This window comes from Sinocyclocheilus rhinocerous, unplaced genomic scaffold, assembly GCF_001515625.1.
Source record: "Sinocyclocheilus rhinocerous isolate Xijiao unplaced genomic scaffold, SAMN03320098_v1.1 scaffold2199, whole genome shotgun sequence".
Classification (NCBI taxonomy): Eukaryota; Metazoa; Chordata; class Actinopteri; order Cypriniformes; family Cyprinidae; genus Sinocyclocheilus; species Sinocyclocheilus rhinocerous.
This window is the reverse complement of record NW_015659020.1, coordinates 1,134,312-1,154,292: the sequence shown is the minus strand read 5'-3', so window position 1 is coordinate 1,154,292 and position 19,981 is coordinate 1,134,312. Positions and strand designations below refer to the sequence as shown.

Here is a 19,981-nt window from a genome sequence, read left to right as displayed (position 1 = left end):
GTATATTCAACTTAACAGGCTTTTATGACAAACAAGTAATAAAACAACCTACTTAGCCCATGACATTCTGTTCAGAATATTTAACTGAGTGAAGATGATTTACGCAGTTTAAAGCTACATTTGGAGTTTGGGTTCTGTTAGATAAGATTTATGTATTTTAAAGATTATTTGAATATAAATATGGTTCCACTCCTCAGGTAAATTAGATTTCATGAAGATCAACCATTTTATCATTTATGGCCATTATCAAAGGAAATATGCAATGCAGTAATGCTGAAATCTCTTTATTTTATGTTTAGAGCCACAGCTTTGTTTATGCAGCAGAAAAGATGCCAGTGTAAAAATATAAGCCTGTTATCAGTTAAGGTGCGGTCACATTAGCAAAATTTTGTGCGTGATACAAGTCTATTTTCTAGTGTACCTATGTATGAAGATCACAAAGAGGTTCCACAAGCAGGATTAAACAAGAAAAAATCATATGACCAACTTGAAACTGTTGCAAAATCTGTGTGGAGAAATCTTTCACCCCCATGTGAAATTCCCAAATGTGTGGTTTCCTATTGAAATTACTTGTTTTTTCCCTCAGAATTTAGACAAACAACCGTAAATGTGACTGCGTATTTATGCTCAGTAAGCAATTGTAGGGCCTGGTACAAAAAAAAATCACTTTCCAGGGCTGCATTGGTTGAAATCGCGTTCCCTTGTCCCCCTCGGATGAAATTGTGATTTCTTTACAATCCAAGCCCCCTTATGCTTGCACCCGGGATACCCTTTTTTGGCGGCCCTGCTCACAACCCAGTATGTGTGAAACTGGGCCTAAGGATAAATGCGAGAATATCTAATCTCATATATTCAACACATTCCACAAGATAAAATCCTACAGAGCCAACTGGTGTTCAATGACAACATGTCTTAAATACTGTTCCTAAAAAGGAAGCAGCATTCAGAAAAGCTACTAATATTATTTTCAATAAATCTGCAGTTTGGAAGAATCTGCCATGGCTCCAGGCAGGCTGTACACAATGTTCACTCACTAAAATACTGCCCTCCTTCTTCCATGCTGGCTGCAAAAAGCCATTGCTGCCAGGCAAATACTTATATTGGTCACAACAGTAACATCTACATGATAAATTACAGACTTCGTACAATTTTTTTGTGTGCACTTGATAATTATCAACAGCTCTGAACCTATATGACTGACCTCAAAGAATGGGGTTCAATAGCACATTACCTCTGATACTGGAATGACAATGCTTTCACCTTCCTCAGTCACATCTGGCTCTTTTGCAGGAGGTTCAACTGGGGTCTGTCCTAGGTCCTCTGTATCTTTCACCACTTCGTCTTTGATGACATCTGTGACTGGGACTTCTAATGCGACTGCAGGAGGAACTTCAGCAGGAACATCAATGGGAGCAATCACTGGCAGGGGAATTGGAACGGCAACGGGACACGTTGAGGTTTTAACAACTGGAACTAGAGCAGGAACTGGGGCAGGGAAAGCACACACTCCTGGGGTTCCCTTTCCAGAGGAGGCGAACCACTCCTCCAGAGCCTTTCTCTGGGCCTGCTGCTCAAAACAAATAAAAGAATGAGAAATTATTTGAAATCAGAACCATTTTATTTCTTATCTTTAGTTCACTTGACCGCATAATGGTATTAGACAGGGTTTAACAAATTCACTAAGAGTTTACATAAGTGAACAAAAGTTGGCCGTCTAATGGCAAAAAATGGCTGAATCCAATTGATTCAGACATGCCTAGTCAAGCGAGTTGGAAGAGTCAGCACCCCTCGGAACTCTGGATGGGGCTAAACAGAATGGACAAAAATGCTAATCACATCATAATGGAACCATAATCGCATTATTATCACACTCACAACTTCATTATCCAAAAGCAAGGGCTGGCCAATGCGGTTTACATAGGCCTCAAAAGAATTTAAGCTCTCATTGTGCATGTATGGGGTGTACAGTGGCCAGCACAGTTAAGGCCAAATTATGCAACCATGTGTGAAGACCAGCATCAGCACTGACAAAGCCAAATCAGGCAAAACATGGGCCCGAGTCCATGAAACAGGCCATAACAGAATAAACGGTCTGGCATTTGGGGGAACAGAAGAGGTGGTTAGAAAAAAACAAAAAAAGCACATTTTGCTTCAAGGTTGTTCATTCTATAAAAACAGGAGAAACTAGTTTGGAAGATGGGCCTACAGCTGAAAAAGATGAGTTAATTGGATCTGGCAGCTGAGTTTTAAAAGATATTTCTTCTGCTTTGAAGCACTGGTTAGCAACAAACAGGGCATTGGAATGCACTCACCCCCAGTACTCACTATTTCCTATTTTACCAGGACGATTAGAGAGGGTGAAATGTGCCCTGTTTAGGACCAGCTGTGTCTTGGGGGCTTAACAGCTAGAGAGATAAAAGATACCCCTCTATTTCTGTACTTGTGTGAAAGGCAGTTCTGTTGATATGACCGCATGCCAAAGTTTTAGGACAATAACAACTACATGTTTAGCTAAGAATGAAAAGGGTGAGATTTTAATGACATGCACTTTAAAAAGCTGCTGTAAAATTCAAACAAAGAGTCCAGTGTTCACATGCACAAACTGTGTGTGTTTCATTATGTCACTGGTCAGAGAAGACAAAAATGTCTTGGAGTGGTGAGGCATGGTCAGTATAGTTCAACATTCCTTTGCACTGACAGAATGTAAACTAAATCACTTACCAAAAATATATTTATTAAAAATCAATGGGTTCATAATGGGTCAGTGATACACAAAACCAGTGGATGCAATGGTTTTTCTGGTGGTCTCTGGACCAACAGCCTCTGTAGGAATGTGCCCTGAACCATGTTAGGAATCAGACTGGCTGAAGGGATGTGCCAAAATCAACAAAAGTCCATATGAGTTTAGGGGTGGGGTCAAAAGGCAAGGTTTGGTTTGTTGCGCAGACAGAACAAAGAAACAAAAAAGCCACAAAGCAAACCAATCACACTCTATAGGTAAAACACACCCATAGAAAATGCAGAGTAATTTTTATTATTATGATTCTTGTATTTATTGTCATACACAGTGCTACACTGTGATAATGCAGAAGGGTCAGAAGTCAGGAATATGTTATTTGAAATGGTCATTTCAAATGAACATTCCAAGCAACACTTTTTTTCAGTACAATACATTAATTAAAAAGAGCAGTTACTAATGCAGTAAACCCTAAGGAATGAATGAATGAATAAATGAATGAATAAATAAATAAACAAATTAATTCATGAATTAATTCAGGTTTTATACAGAAAATATTTACAAAAATATTATAAATTGTTATTATATTCTATTTATTAATTAATCCAAATGTTTCTAGAGATACAAAGTGGGACGTGTAATTCCTTTGCATCTCTGTAGCCTACTGGTTCCTATGGGGACACACCCCCTACTACAGATGCCACTGCAAGTAACATAATGTCAGAAAAGATTAATAAATTCTTCAGAAAATTATAAACATAATTTTTATTTAATATTTAAATAACATTAAATGTTATTTATAGCAGCAAATATACAGCAGGCTATTAAATAGCCTAAACAACATTAGCCTATTGGCGAAAGACTTCGCTAAAAATGCATTAGGCTATGCTACATTTTCTTAAAAAAACAAAAAAACAATTGCAAAGCCGACAGTGCAAACTTCAAGTATGAATTCAGTTTGGAAACTAAAAAATAAATCAGAATTGTTTGCAAGACAATCTGAAAAAAAAGTGTAAAAGTAAATGTAGGCTACTCACCACTTTTCTCATTCGGCGCTTGTTCTTCTTTCTCTTGCTAGGCATGTTTACTGTGAAGAGTGTGTAGAATGAAAGAATAAAAAGTGTATTTCTACGGTCGTGCGGTGAGGCAATGGATGACGAGCGGATCTGTGTCCGCTCTAGCAGTCAGATAACAGCAGTCAGAATGACAATATGGTTCTATTTAAAGGCGCGTTGATTTTTTTCATCTCTCTGTCTGCCTATGGGGGAAGGGGTTAGGAGCGCAGTCTACGCACCTCAGCATCAGTCTTCATCATCGTCATGACATGAAGTGGGCTGACCCCACAGCTCTTTGCAAGGTTGCGTAACATTATTGCAACTCCGGTCCGACAGCAAGTCACGTTTTAACGCTACTCCACATACACACGCGATTTCTAAGTAAAAATGGGTTGAAAACATATTGTAGTAAAGTTTGTTCAGGTAACTCGTCGAAAATCGTTTTAAATCGGTGTCTTGCACAAGTGGTGTTAGTGTTGGACTTGGCCTTGCACGAAGTAAAACGTCCACATTTAGATTTACCTTGGTAACAACTGCATATTCTACACTGTGTGTGAATATATGTGTGTACCAAATAAAAAAGCTGACCAATTTATTTTTAAAACTTATATATACAAATCTATGTGTACACATGGCTACTATAAGTTTAGTGATTCGAGTTCTGGTACATACACACATATCCTACACAAAGTTTCCAGTCTGAGATACAGTACATACATTCCTGCTCTATTTCTCTCAGTCACCACTACACACACACACACATAGCCCTAGCAGAGAAAGCATGCCTGAGGAACTGGAGTTGAGCTGTGATAGGTTGAGGAGTTACATAACTGGCATGCCTGGTAAAAGGAAAACAGAGTGCTTACAGTTTATTTTGATATTCCACTGAAGACATTCTACTAACTGTAACTAACTGTGCAACTACATATCAACTATAACTCTCATTCATTTGCATCGGTTAACGGGGTACGTGGGAGGAGGGGCACAGGTACTGAAGTGGCGCTGATACTGTTTAAGACTGTATATGTGGGGTCTATTTTCTAGTTTTAAGTCAATATTATGTATCACATTAGATTTTCAAACTTATTCTATACTTCTTATTGCCTTGTACTGTCACTTAGAAATTTTTTAATCAGGTAATGTGTTATGAAAATCTGTGGTATTCACAGCAAGCTGCATAGTTGAATAACAGGAGTATATGAATGTTTTTCAGTCATATTTGAACCTTTTGACCCCTCAAGAGTGAAGCCTAAAGTGCAGTGATAGTGATGCTATTTTACATGCTTTACCTCCAAAGGATTGGAGTTTTGTTTGAACTTGCAGGCTTTGTGTTAAACAAAATACTGAGACAATGTATGCATTTATTTTAAGTTGCTATGATTGTACAAATCAAGTACTGTTAAAAATATTCTGTTCTATAATGCGCATGTAAGTGAAATTTATTTTCATTAAACCTGTATGAACTGTATGCTTGATATTGATTGGAAGGAAATTACTTCCTGTATTTCATCTTATTTTCTATTTTAACTACATGTATTTTTTGGTCATTGGTGTAGAATGTTATCTACATTTCTGTAGATATCCTCAAGTCTGCCTTAACCACTCCTATTTACACACAGATTACAAACCCTTTTCTCTCATTCAAACACCTCCTTTCACTTCCATCCTTGGCCTCTCATTTTTCCATGTCACCCTCTGACACCCTGACACACTCCACTATCAGTTCAACTGTCATCACTGTCAGTACTTAAATCAAATCCTCTACCAGCTCTGAGGACATCCTTTCTGTTCATAGAATTAAAAATATTAATAAAAGACTAAAAAGCATATATTGTGTTCATTCTTTATTTTAAACAGGGAATATAATACTACATTATTTATTTTCAATTTCCTATGACTGTATACAGATACGAGCTACATTTATAATCATTTTCATTAACAATGTAACATAAATATGAATGTGCCCAACTTGTTATAAACAAGAAGTTTAGAACATCCTAAGGTTACTACAAACATAACAGGATAGTACTGGAAAGTTACATAAGCTTGTTTTTAGGTGCCTATTCCGCCAATTTGTTTATTTTATTATTCTTTTTCCTGTCTGTGCACTTGTCACTAAATCTGCATATCTGAGTAATAAAAGTGAGAAAATCCATGGGATTGGGTACAAGATTGCATGCGAAAAGCATGTCAGTGGTCTGATTTAGTGATTAAATTATTAATTATGATAAAATAAAAAGTTACATATTTCAAGTCAACATCTACAAAGGTCTGTCTAAACACTGAAAATGTAGGTGGATTCAAATATAGTTCATAAGTAGCATATTTGTCCATTAAAAAGCGCTTGTGACAAAGTACCGTGAAAAAGGCCCCAGACTCGAAAATGGTTTTGGGACATGCTAGCTGGTTTTTAGTTGGTCTAAAATGATCATTAGTTGGTAAACCATCTTGGACCACCAACAAACTAGGTGGTCAGGCTGATTTTTGGAAAATGGTGACTGGTTACAAACCAGCTAGACCAGCTTTATAACTTAACTAGGTTTTCCAGCAGAGACAGATAAAAACAATTTCAGCAGAACACGTTTGCTGATCAGCTGATGCCTGAGACGCTCACTAATCTCATATCTCTTCCCCTGAGGTCACTTTGTTTTCTTCTGCCCTTCTTTCAGGAAGGTGTTTCTATATTTCTCAGTCTGATAGTAATCAGAGTCAATGGGTCCTGGAGAGTCATTTAAGGTGAGGAACACATCTTCATTAGACACTGTCACTGTGTGGACTCTTTGCTTAATGCCTTTAGAGCACCAGGTTGGTTTCAGGGCCTTCACAGAAGGGTCCACTGCCTGATAGAGACCCTCACCTTCAGCTAATGTAATTTTATACTTATGCCACGGGCACACTATGCATGTCCGTCCATCAAAGTCCTTCATTGGCAAAAGAGAAAATCGAAAGTTAAAGCAAATTTGTGGCATTCAATATAAATAAGAAAAAAATTGCCTAATGAAAGTATTCAGAGCAACCCACCTCTATATCTCCTTCCTGAAGTGGACCTCCAGAGTCTTCAACAAAATTAAAGCATAAAAAAGCACAACAGTGTTATTTAAACATAGTGCTTAATATATGTGAACAGACACATTTTATGAACATACTAATGAGGACTGAAGATTGGCCTTAAATCTGTAAAATTCTGCGCAGGCAAAATAATTATCCATACCTAAACAATATATGTGTGTATGGCAAGGGAAAGAAAATTACATGGAAGAATGATATTAGAGTGAGTAAATAATGACAAAATTTTAATTTTGGGGTGAACTATCCCTTTAAGTCAACCGGCTCTTAACTTACGATAGCAGCGCACATCAATAGCATAGAAGTCCCCCTGGTGGTAAATCACCAGAACATCTCTTTCACCAACTGACTTCACCACTCGTCTGGCTTGAATTATATTCTCTTTCTTCCCTATGAAAAGAGTATGTCTGGATGCAGCTGCCACATCTTCATCAGAGCTCATGTTGTTTCCCCCAATCTTCGGACACTGTGAAATGGTCCAGAGGAGACAACATCAGAAATAATAATAAAATAGACGGACGGGCCGGCGGACAGACAGACAGACAGACAGACAGATAGATAGATAGATAGATGTGAGGTGTGAATGTGAAATCAGGTATCCATGTAACCAGCACTCACAAAGCGATGCATCTCTTTTTTATGCTTTATTTGAACATTTAGTTTACAGTATGGAACAACAAATTTAAAACATAGCAGTAATTATTAAGATTAACAGAAATAGAAAGCATAGAAAAACATTTAACAAGCAATAGCTCAAAACCAACAAAAAACTACTTCTATCGCAAAAATTTTAATATTGAAAATGTCTGCTGCCGGAGACTTACCGTTGGCTGTTGTTTTTGAATAATTAATGAGGTAGGTCTATTCAAGGGTTGTGCGCTGTTTTGGGAGTGTTTTTAAAGTCATTTATAAATATAATTACATTACATTAAGTTCCATTTTGTGTACTATATGTATTAATGTGCATTATATGCATTAATTAAAAAAGGTTTGTGAATCCCTGCATTACTTGTAAATAAGAAATAACGTGAATTTGTACATTTTAATGTGTTTGAAAGACAAAAGCCATCCAAAGACATAGTAATACATGGTTAAATAACCCATTGGTTAGTTTTTGTAAATCCAGTGTTCAAATGCTGTGTCGCCCTTTATTTTTCTGTGTAGATTACAGCCGCTTCTATACTGGTCTTTATGTGGATATTCACAAAACTGAACGACGTTCCGGGTGTATATAAGAAGTAGGATATTTCAGAAAGTACAATTTAAAAGATGAAACAGAATTAGGGGGGAAGAATATAATATATTATGAATTAAAAAAAAAATGCAACTGCAGTCTGGTTAACGTTACCTGTGTTTGACATTTATTTCTCAAAACGTGATAATCTTCTTTGGCATCTTTCTCATTTTGTCGCTTTTCAAGACAATTGATCAGCAAATATTTACGACTGAAATATTAAAGAGGAAACCACAAAATGAAACAATTCACAGTATTTTGGATCATTTCCGGTCATATCCAGCGCTTGCGTTTCAAAATAAGAGTTTCGACCGCAAATTTCTACTAGAAGGATGAACTTTTCTGTTTATAATAATAATAATAATAATTATTATTATTATTATTATTATTATTATGACGACAATTTTTTGGTGGTGTAATTTTAACACTTTTTAATTATCATGCTTTCAGGTTAAAATTTTTATTTATTTATTTTATTTTTTGTGAAAGTGTATATTTTAGGGCCAGTTTCTCACCATTTTTAATATTTTGCCTTTACTACTCATTTTCAAGGTACAAAGTTTCTGTATAAAAGCTAAATATAAAGAAAGACCTATAGCCTATAAAATTGGAGACCTATATATAAAAATGGCGTATAGTATGTCACCACAGGACATTAATTTTCCCTTGTATTTCATGTCAACTACGCGTATGTTTACTAGAATAAACACGTAAAACCCCTTAACAATATTAAACAAAGTTTAATGTAAGACCTTTAGATGGTGCTGTTGATACGCAACCCAGTTAGAGAAGTGGCCATATCTGTACATGTCCTGTAAGTTCAAAGACTTCAATTAATGTTTATGTTTACAAAGCTTTTTTCCTGTCCAGTTTTAAATCCACTCACATGCTTTTTGCCTAGTGTTTTTATGTTATCTGAGAAGTATTTTTTTTTTATTTAACAGTCCAACATTAAGAATAACATTTAAATGACAGTGGCACCTGGCCTCAAATGTCATTCTAAATACAAAAACAATAAATAAGCTTTACATTTAAAAACTATTAAGTTTAAAAACAATAAATACAAAGAGTAATAAGTGCAAAACAGACTCCGAATAGAGCATATAATGGCCTAGAACATTATTTATATAGGATTAGAATGAACGTCTATAGTTTGGGTAAAATTGAAACTTGGAAACCTATGGGATTTCAGTCTGAAGATAAATGCTTACACTAATGTGAATAATTAATTTATTGACTAGGTGACTTATTTCTGAATCTCCAACACAGGCCAAAACAGATGTTTACTTAAGTTGTTGGTAATGAATAAACAACAGCAGCCTGCACTCTAAGATTTCCGAAATTATAAATGTACAAGGGTTTAATGAAATGCTAATTTACTGCGAGTAAATTAGGGAGGCACCATTCTCTGCCATGCCTGCTTTTTTGTAACATCTTTCCTTTTTTTCCATTAATCATGGGATACATTTGCACCAAACATTCACAAAATGTCAATCTAAATAGCAGGTAGTATAATTTTAAAGTGCATTTCATCATTTGACCTGATGCTTTTGGGTGTAAACATTTAAAACTGCTTTTGATGTCCCTCCTCAACCCCTCTATTTTCTTTCCATTGCCTGACTGAGAATGCATTAACCCAGATTCTTCCAAAGGCCAAATGTTGCTTTTAACAGCTAGCATCATGGGAATTAAGAACAGGATGTTTTATTTACATCAGAGAGCAGCAGAAGTGCAAAATAAGATGAAACCTTTGTAGCCTACACTGTGTGCACCCATTCCCTGAAACTATAAACATGGTAAATACAGTACAGGTATACACAAATATTCTTCCCATTCTTCCATTGAAGTTTATTGCTTTGCATAACCCTTATATACAGTATAATACAAGTTGTGCAGTAGAATCTATTGAAAGCAACAAGCGCAATGGCGATGGCAACCTTGAAAAGCAATCAAAGGCTGAAATGAGGGTGCATTTGTAAATATAACTGCACAGCTAATTAATGCTTTTGGTTCATGTGAAACTGTGAGCTTGATATAGCCAATAACAGATGGTAAAGGGGCTGGAAACATACAGTACACATTGCTTGGCAGTTGTAACTCCACAGGCTGCCTGCAAGCCCCTTTAGTCAGTATTACTAGACTAAATGATTTTCCTCTAAACAGGGAGCCAAAAGGTACAATTCATTTTCAAGATTTTGAGTGTTATGAAATAGCTTTAGTCAATCCATGTTCAGGTACAACACTTCATCTGATGCTACTTTACAATCACAATCATGTTGCTTAGAATTAAAGCCAATCATAAACTGCACTTTTCACTTATCTGGACAAGAATTAATTTGATTTTATTTTCTGGCTCATTTTTCATTCTGTGAAAAATATTAGTTTTAGTCACACTGAAGAATTTTTAAAAATCTCAAAGGAAAAAGCTTAGGTTTATGTGGCAACAAATCTTGTCGCTTGTGTGTTTTAAGCTGGCAAGAAATAAGTTATTATGGGATAATGAAAGACATTATGGAATACTATGAATACTAAAAGGTACTTAAAGTCAATCTTCTCCCTCTCTCTCCTTTTCACATAAGTGTAGGTTTAATTAGCTACGCATAGTGAGAAATAGTGTAATTTATGCTTATTTTGACATTTATTCACAATAGTGTCTTGCACAGAATTTTAGTAGATTTTGCCTATTCAAGACTGAACACTATACATTAAACTATGCATTTAACGTATGCAAGGTTGCAGAAGCAAATAACAACAGTAGCTTGATGTACTGTAAATACAGGTAGTGCTAGTCCTATATTATAGTGTGACATGTCTAATAAGTGAGGCACAGGATGAGTTAAAAGTGAGACATTTTTTGTTCTGTATTAAATAGCAGCTTAACCTGATTTCCTGGCGTGGATATGTAGGTTATGTAGGTCTCTCTTTTCTTCTTCTTCTTCTTTATCCAGGTTAGACAGACAGATGGTTCTCAGCAAGATGTGAGCAGCTATCCATGTACACACATGAGTGTGTGTGTGTGTGTATGTATGTATGTGTGTGTGTGTATATATATATATATATATATGTGTGTGTGTGTGTGTGTGTGTGTGTATGTATTATATACACATTCTGTATACATACTGTATATGCATATAATAATACCGTGGTGGATGAGGAGATACCCCCTGACAGTGTAAAGCGCTTTTGAGTGCCTAGAAAAGCGCTATATAAATGTAACAAATTATTATTATTATTATAAATATCCTTTAAATATTCCCATCGAAGAAGTGAAGTACGTGTTAACAACGTAAGCTCACTACCCAAGAGAAACTCAGGGGTTAATGGAGAGCGGTGAGTTTAGTTTGTCCAGCCTCTGGAGAGTCTGCGAGAACAGTCCCGTCTGAATGAAGGTTACAGACACTCAGAGACAGAGAAGGGGGAAGCCAAACACATCCTGACTGACAGAGAACGATCTGTGAAGAACAAAAAAATCCTAACGCTAGGTACAGATCGGTAAGTGTCACATGACGTTGACTTTCATTAAAAAAAACATTGCGTTTTAACAGTTAGACACTAGAGAAGGGTTTGGGTGACACGTAGCTTGATGGCAAGATGCCCTTATTCTCCGTGCTAAGAGTTCCTATGGATACAAGGAGTCGTCTATTAAGTTCCACAGCTGAAAAGTTTCAGTGAAAGATGTTTGTAAATAAGAGGTAGGGGTTTATTCAGTCCAGTTATGTTTTAGAGATAACGTCCTAGTATGCTTTACGTTCACTAAGTTACGTAGCGGTTTGCTGTGATAGCGGTCGAAGAGCACCTGTCAAAACGTGTCCCTTTAGGCTGTTTACGTTTAAAGGACCGTAATCGTGTAAACATATGTCGTTTCATCAGTATAACGTAAGACCCGGAGCTGCTGACTTCAGACTTCAGAACGCCCCTTCTAACAAAATTACCATGGTAACCTGGGTTTCCGCAAAAATACTAATACAATACATAGTTAGCCTACTACAGTTATTGTTACTACATTTACATTTACATTTAGTCATTTAGCAGACGCTTTTATCCAAAGCGACTTACAAATGAGGACAAAATATAAATGATTATGTCCTTCAAACAATGTAAGTATATTTCTCTTGTTGCAGAATTGGCATTTGAACACTGCAATTATGTCTGTATTATTCAGTGCATTGCAGTATTACTGTAACATTGTAATATGATTTATATGTGTGTGTGTGTGTGTTTAACTAACAGTCATTGAAAACCCCATATTGATTTAAATTACCACTACCAAAACACCAATAATACTAAAATAAGTGAGCAAAGTTCCTCTGTTTCACTCATTTTACCACATCTCACAGAAATAGAAGACGCACAATATTTCCTTCATAAAGCAGTATAAATATTTTTCTCTTAATAAGGTTAAGATGTATTTCTTCACCCAGCTAAGATTGTTCCAGCATTTTAAGGCTTGTGCAGGCAGTTAATGCACACAGTATAGCATTGAATATGAGTGTAGCAGATGTAAGGAGGTTATTAGTTTTGGTGCTCAGTGTTGCATTGAGACTATAATGTAATATTTGATCTCAAAGCTTGTTTCGAATGGCCTGTATAAGATGATTTTATATGAGCTATTTTTGTGTTCTGTGCCTTGATTTGAAACATTTGTGTTTTTTCCCAGTTACTGATAACAAGATCAGAGGAAGATAGACTACTTGTTAACCATACCCCCTTTTTTATTTTAAAGCTTTTATGTTTTAGATTTTCTGCTTATTTATTCATTGCCTGAGCTCCCATAACAAGAAACATTTTATTGTTTGAAACATACTGTAGCTAAATCAGTAGAACTGAACTCTACAACCCTTAACTAAATATAGAATCCTTTAGACTGCTTCTAACATAATTTGACTAATGCAGTTTGACCTCGGTTCAGGATATCGATGCACTTGCAGTGCTAGCAGAGGAACAGTGCATTGTGCCATCCTTACACAGGCTGAGGGAGAAAATCGTTCTCATGAAAGTCAAGAGAGCTTTCTGCATGGAGAGTGTGTGGTCAGTGATTTTCCCCTCATCTCTCAGTGGCTCAATCAAGATTGCTGGACTCATGTCATGACACTGTTATCTTCCAATGCAGTCTGACCTTGTTGCTGTTTGTGCCTGCAGTTGCTGCTTTGAACTACAGAAGGTGTGAGGAAGAACAGGCCTGGAGATAAGCAAACAGTGGTTACTAGGAGAAGGTGAATGTCTTGTGTCACAAAGAGTGCCATCAGCAGACTGCGACACAGAAAAATTGATTATCTACGGCTTCCACTTATTGTCTGATGCGCTCAGCGCATTTTCATTCATTTCACATTCACTGGATTTTGATCTATCCTTTTTGTCACTTTGACAAAATTTGCACCCAATAATACATCAATAATCACTGCCAGCGCTTTGTAGATCCTGTCGTCATCTACCAGAACATCTTCTACTAGAATGACTTCTACCAGAAAATCTACCAGAGCATGAAACGCTAAAATCAACCAGGACTAAGTTTATTCTTCTCTTTTAATTCTACCAAACCCTCTCATCTCTGCTGTCAAGACAACTAGAGCAAGGCATCTCCTTTAAGAGTCACAGACGCAGGGAGGGAGTAAAAAGAAGAAGAAAAGAGGGAGGGTGGGTGGAGAGCCGGAGAGATTTGGCGCTCAAGTGTGAGCGAGAGAGAGCACGCAGAACACAGCGTGCAAGTGTCTCATCTAACCATTGGCACTTTGATGCATTTCAAAGCCTCGCACCTCACACTGAAGAATCTGACAGAACGCGGTTAGCATCTGAGACTTGTACTCGAGCAGACGGCCGAACGAATGGGCTTTTATTTGAGGAGCAGCAGTTCAGAAGGACGCGTCTGAGGCGGCTGTAATTCAGGATGAATTTCTGAGAGACCTGCTGCGTAAGAAGGATCCAAATAGTGACTTAAGATTTTACAACTGTCCAGAAAGCCAAAAAGGAGAGGGAAATTCACAATGGATGAATGTCCTTGGATTTGCTGGCAGTGCTGATCTGTTTCTCAGTTTGTTGGTGCATTTGGGTCTCTGAGATTCTACTTTAAGAGAACGAGTTTGTAAGGAGTTCTGGAACAGGTCAGTTCCACGCTGGACCACACAAACTATCTGCAGGAGGTCTGGAGACCATGGGGAAATCAAACAGCAAGCTCAAACCTGAGGTGGTGGAGGAACTAACCAGGAAGACCTACTGTAAGTACTTTCTGAGTACACTTTTAAGAATAAAGGTTCCATTGAAGAACCATTAAAGAGCCACTTTGGGTTCTCCAAAGAACCTTTCATGGAACACTTCCTAAAAGAACAATTTTTTCTCAGTGTGAAGAACTTTTAATAATCTAAAGATCCATTTTCTACTAGAGAAACTTTTGTGCAAAAAAACATTCAGTAGATGTTACAGGTTCTTCATGGAACCATAAAAGAATATTTATTTTTAAGGATGCATGACATGTGATAAATGCTGTTTCGTACCCATGTTTTTCAATAGTGTTCATTTTTTCTTTGTTGCTATAATCTCATTGATGTTTTTCCAGCCTTTGAGTAAAAAGGCCATGGTGGCTATTAAAACCTCATTTTTAATTTATCTGTTATCCTCTTGGGTCCAGCACATGCACTAATTAATAGACTAGAAATATGAGATAATTTGTTTGAAAACAACATTGTTAAACCGCATTCAAGATCCTGCGGCTCATACCACATATATTTTGTCACAAGAAATCACAATTTTTGTGGCATCAAAAATTGTGATTAGCAGAAGCCTGGAAGTGGGCCTAATCAACATGTTTTAAAAGCCCTCCAATTGGGACTCGAGCTTTATGAATATGCAAATTGGTCGGTCTTGAGATCTGCAATCAGGCTGGTGGTTGCCCAGAGAGATATCTGAAAGTGGCTTGCTCTCTGCCAGTGAAGCAGATTGGGTTTCCATGGATGCATAGGCTATATATGTAAACACATTGAGCTAGATCTCGATTCTAAAACTAGTGCAGTGAAATGACAACAGCATTGGAAATGCTCAGGACACAATTCACTGTAGGCCTTCTTTGCATTCTCCATTAGTTTGCAGTCTCTTTATATAGAAATGAATTGTTGTTCATATATTAACCAAATCCTATCTTAGAAACTGTTGCCATCCAGCTTATCAACAAATAGTTTTTGCTCTTTTCAAATGCAAATATATGGTAGTCCTGTGTGTTTAATTATTATATATTTTTTTCCAGAAATATGGTAAAAAATTGCGGCTGAGGCACTTATTTTATAGTGACTCAAGCTACGATCAAGTGTTACATATTTAGTTTTTTGGTTAATTAAGTGCATCATCTGGATATTTGAATTTTTTACATTTTCAAATTGAAGACACACAATGGCATAGAACAGTACAAAAGTACAAGAATTAGGATGCACCTACAAATAGAGTTTTAGAATGCTACATAGTTTTTACAAAGATTTACAGCAAAATGAATCTGTGTAACATTATAAAACTCTATTTACACTTTCTGAACCGACTTATAAATACTACTATAAATACTTACAAATAGCAAATACCTAAACTGACCATCCGTTTATTAAAGATGATTTAGGAAGCCTAATATAAAACAGATCTTTTTTTCATCAAACTTATGAAAAGAAGCCAAGTCACTGTGAGTAAATAGTGTCTGTGTTAATAAGCAGTGAGCATGGTAAAGTAGGCAGCGCTGGTTTGAAGTCATGCAGATATAGAATGGGAAGTGACAGCCAATGGCTTCCTAATAATGGTGTCTGCTGTGTGTTGGGCTCAGTGGTGGGCGCTACATGGAAAGGCGCTGGGCAGGAAATTGCAGCATGCGGGGAAATGTGCCTCCGTGCTGGGATGGACTCCGGGCTCTCACATTCCTCCTTTCTTTCTTTCTTTCTTTCTTTCTTTCTTTCTTTCTTTTTCTCTCTCTGAGACTCTCTCTGCCGTTTAATTGCCTCTCTGTGAGCATAGAATGGAATACTGTAATTAAAGCCGTATCAGCTCTGCCTTGCAATGAAGGACATTGCATTTCTCTTTCTATCCATGTATCCCTCTTACCTACCCCTCTCTCTCCTCAGCAGTCCCTTATCTTTACCCTCCTTTGTTATTTTTTTCCTCCTCATCCCCATTTGTAACCTTTATCGGTTTCTCATTCTTTTGTTCCTGTACGTTTTTCAAGCTCGAGCCCATAACTAGAAATTATGTTTTTAATCGGGAAGAAGTCGTCAATTGTGTATTTTTAGGTTTGCTTTAGCTCTTGTCTGGGACTACTGTAAGAAAGGGAAGTAAATGCTACACCTAAAATACATTTGTTTTTGCAATGTAGGATGACCAGGAAGGAACCGTTTTTTATAGAGACAAGCAGTTTATCATTAGAGATTTTCACACTTTTGTACTTACTTATTGGAACACTTGAACATAAATTAGCTGATCTCTATTTAACTAGAAGTCTTTCGATTTTAATAATATTGTATTTGATTTTCAAAATTATCTATCATAAAATGTCTTTGAAGTCACAGTTTAGTCTGAATATAAGTTTTGATTCACCATAATTTATCTATTTAAACCTGTAGTAAATAAACAAATATGGTATGTAAAACATGTCAAAAATGGTTGAAATCATAAGCGCAAGATTCTTTTCGAAATGAACAGCTGGCCTCTGTCTCTCTCTCTCTCCACTGCCATCCCAGATGCAACCGACTAATTCAATCTACACTTTTAGCCATTTCATGTCTGCATTTTGCATGTTTATGGCAATTAAAGGACAGCTTAACTTGTTTTACAGCTGTGGAGGCTTGCTGCTGCAAGTGTTTATTTCTCATGAGTGGGCTACATGATTGAGTTTTTTGCGTGGTGAAGAGCAAAGGGAATTGTGCATGAATACAGACTAGATTTTAATGTAGGCAGAAGATTTTTCGTTCTGCCAGGAAGGCCTTGATCAAAAGCTTATCAATCAGAACACTGGCTCGCCTATTCAGTGTGGTGAAACAGATTTTCCATGGCATTTAACTACAAATATGAGGCACTTCTCTTTTGTTGGGTTATGTCCCTTACGAAAAAGAAGTTTATTCAAGTGTGCTATTAGTATACTTCTTTTAAAGGGGTCATATGATGCGATTTCATTTTTTCCTTTCTCTTTGGAGTGTTACAAGCTCATTCTGAATCCAATTCATAGTCTTTTTTCAGCTTTTTGTTCAAAATGTTGTTTATTTCTTTATTTTTTATTTATGAAACTTATCCACATTCAAGTGTTTAAAAAAAGAATGCATGAAGCTAGAATACATTTTTTTTGTTTACAAGCAGATACCCTGTTCTTTTGATGTTTTGTATGTTCAGATATTCATGTAACAAAATATATACAAATTAATACCTAAATAGGGACATAGTAGTATACTCAAAGTATGATGTAAAGTTCACTTAAAGAAAACTTACGAAAATGCGCTAAACTAGTAGTTTACTGAGACTATACTTCAAAGTGTACTAAAAATGCTACTACAAGTATTTATTTAGTAAACTATCAGTATACCTATAAGTTCACTTTTAGTATAGTTGCAGTACAAGCTAAACATTTTGATGTAAACTAGTTGTGTACTCAAAGTTTACTACTGTTATACTTAAAGTATACTTAAAAGTATACTTTTATATACTAGAAAGTGGGCCAATTTAGTCCCAAGGAGTATTGAAATAGTACACTTACAAGTATACTACTAGTACACTGATATTTGTGTACTTACTACATAAAGTATACTTAAAAATATACTTGAACTTTACTTAAGTATACTTAATAAAATAAACTTGAAGTATACTACTTTTTGGTAAGGGGTAACACTGACATTTTCATAGCAATCATTAGATTATTTAATGGAGGACATATCCCTTGGTATTGATCGAATGTAAACTACTGTAGCAGCTCTGTGGAGAATTGTAGCCTCAAAGAACTACAGCACTGGGCATTAGAGGCCTGAATGATTTAATGAGGCAAATTTAAACAAAGGCCTATATCACTGCCAGTTCAATGCCAGCTCACATCTCACTAAAGTGCTACATGTTAGTCTCCAATGGTGCTTTCTTTAGAGAGCTCACTATGCACTTAGAGCAGTGGAGCAACTGCCCCATTAAAGTTTTAGCAGATTTGCATACAATTGACATTTTAGGCTCCCTTTAGAGTATTAGTAGCTATATAGTCCAAATGAAATATGAGGGTGTGAACTCTGTAAGGACTAATGCACCAAAAAATGAACATTCTGTCATCATTTACTCACCCTCATGCCCTTGTATGACTTTTTCTTCTTCTGTTGAACATAAGAAATTTTGAATCATACACTAGTCAAACTTTTCCAAGCATTTACAATAGGAATAGAGTTTTCAAGACTTCAAAAAGACACAAAAGCACCATAAATCTATTATAAAATTAGTGTATACTTGTTATCAGGTTTATTGAAGTCAAAAGATTTCTGATTAAGACCATTTGTTTGAACTGGATTAAGTGCTTCATCTAAAAATCTAACTGAATTTCTTCTTGTCGACTACTTTTACAATGGTTTTATTGTGGGTTTTTGTTTTTTGCCAATTTGGAGCTTAACAGCCCCTCTTCCTCATTCTCTTTCATTATATTGAAAAGGGTGGTGGTCACCTTTTATGTTCCATTGCAGTAAATCAGTAAATCACACAGGTTTGCAAAGTATTTCCATTGTTTGTGTGATCTGTGCCTTTAATTGCTCACAGCCATTGTGCTGTGGCAGTGTGTCTGAAGGGGCCAGTCATTTCCTTCTCCGTCACGCTTTTCTAAATCTCTTTTTCCAGAGCTTGAAATACAAACTCTTTGTTTACCCCCATTAGAACAGTCCGCCTCAACAATGATTTCCTGTGACTTTGCAAGGAGGCATCTGAAAAGATCTTGCTACTGTATGGTTTCCAAGTGATTAGTGGTCTTAGTACAAAGAGAACTTGGCTGCAGAGTCATTCATAGAATGAGAAGGAGGGTTGTTTGAGTCATTTTGGTATAAAACAAAAAGCCTGCATGAATTCACCCAATTTCCTCTCAGCAGACCATTTAGAAAATGTGTAACGTATTAGATATACAAATGTTTAATAGTGACAAAGGAGGGTCTGCACACACTGACTGTGTCAGAAACCTGAAAAATGTTGACTTCTCAGGGAGAATACAAAGGTAGGAAGGCATCAAGGCATGTTTGAGTCCAATGTTTGCATAACATCCTACAAAGATGCCTCCATCTGGTCGATTTTCTGAGGGCAGCATGAATGCATCATTTGTTGCCTACAGCAGTCCCAGCAGGATTTCGCCTAGCTTATTTCTAATCATGGCTGCCCAAAATCATGGAGTTGGCTGTGGCTTTTCTAAAGAATTTCAATGCTATTATTTGCTGCATTTTTTGTGTTGTTTTGCAACAAAAACTCACAAATAATCATTATTTAATTATGAAAATAAGTTTAGTTTGTTACCTTCATAAACATATCTGAGTTAGGCAGCACTATTGGCATAAAGCAAATAATGGCACACTACAATCTACATTAAAACACATAACAAATTAGTTGGAGATGTCTGTAAAGTCCGTTCTCAGAATTTTGATTGATCTAAAATGAATAAGCACAGTTATTTCAATAGTGTGCCCTTCGCCAACAGCTACCAAGATGCTCTCGGTGCATGTGTCTTCACTTTTTAGGTCCCTCAAGCAATTCAAGTGATCCGAAAACAATGCTAAATCATTAGGCTGTGGTGTCAGTGTTGGTGCTTTCATATTTACCTGCATATGCTACCTATATATGCCATTTTCAGTGAAATCCAGTGTTTAGTTGTTCATGAAGAAGCATAAAAGGACTCTTAAGTTCCCGGAAATCCAGTAGGAGTCAACATTCCCA

At 36.5% G+C, this 19,981-nt stretch overlaps 3 protein-coding genes across 4 annotated transcripts in view; 1 reads left to right on the top strand and 2 right to left on the bottom strand.

The window, feature by feature from the left end:
* LOC107723247 (zonadhesin-like) overlaps window positions 1-4,075 on the bottom strand; it is a 17,085-nt gene extending 13,010 nt beyond the window's left edge. For both annotated transcript variants that reach the window (XM_016531812.1, XM_016531811.1), the window contains exons 1-2: window positions 3,775-4,075; window positions 1,232-1,567 (exon numbers count right to left, since the gene is read on the bottom strand). In XM_016531812.1, the coding sequence (XP_016387298.1) occupies window positions 1,232-1,567; window positions 3,775-3,819 (381 nt within the window). In that variant the 5' untranslated portion in view covers window positions 3,820-4,075. The remainder of the gene's footprint in view (window positions 1-1,231; window positions 1,568-3,774) is intronic.
* Window positions 4,076-5,426: 1,351 nt separating this feature from the next.
* Window positions 5,427-8,336, bottom strand: LOC107723231 (Rieske domain-containing protein). The gene is made up of 4 exons (XM_016531789.1): window positions 8,207-8,336; window positions 7,135-7,324; window positions 6,814-6,848; window positions 5,427-6,713 (listed from the first exon to the last, which is right to left on the bottom strand). Exons 2-4 carry the CDS (start codon window positions 7,298-7,300, stop codon window positions 6,432-6,434), a joined length of 483 nt encoding a protein of 160 aa, XP_016387275.1. The 5' UTR covers window positions 7,301-7,324; window positions 8,207-8,336; the 3' UTR covers window positions 5,427-6,431.
* A 5,404-nt stretch (window positions 8,337-13,740) lies between these two features.
* ncs1b (neuronal calcium sensor 1b) overlaps window positions 13,741-19,981 on the top strand; it is a 28,801-nt gene continuing 22,560 nt past the window's right edge. The window contains exon 1 of the mRNA XM_016531824.1: window positions 13,741-14,304. Within this exon, the coding sequence (XP_016387310.1) occupies window positions 14,241-14,304 (64 nt within the window). The 5' untranslated portion in view covers window positions 13,741-14,240. The remainder of the gene's footprint in view (window positions 14,305-19,981) is intronic.

What these genes read in the sequence shown, in the direction of transcription:
- LOC107723231 (XM_016531789.1), bottom strand. Translation starts at nt 7,300, where the DNA reads ATGAGCTCTGATGAAGATGTGGCAGCTGCATCCAGACATACTCTTTTC. An exon ending in TATTGATGTGCGCTGCTATC is followed by an intron (nt 6,849 to 7,134) that starts GTAAGTTAAGAG and finishes ATTTTGTTGAAG; the next exon opens with ACTCTGGAGGTCCACTTCAG. An exon ending in TTCAGGAAGGAGATATAGAG is followed by an intron (nt 6,714 to 6,813) that starts GTGGGTTGCTCT and finishes TTGCCAATGAAG; the next exon opens with GACTTTGATGGACGGACATG.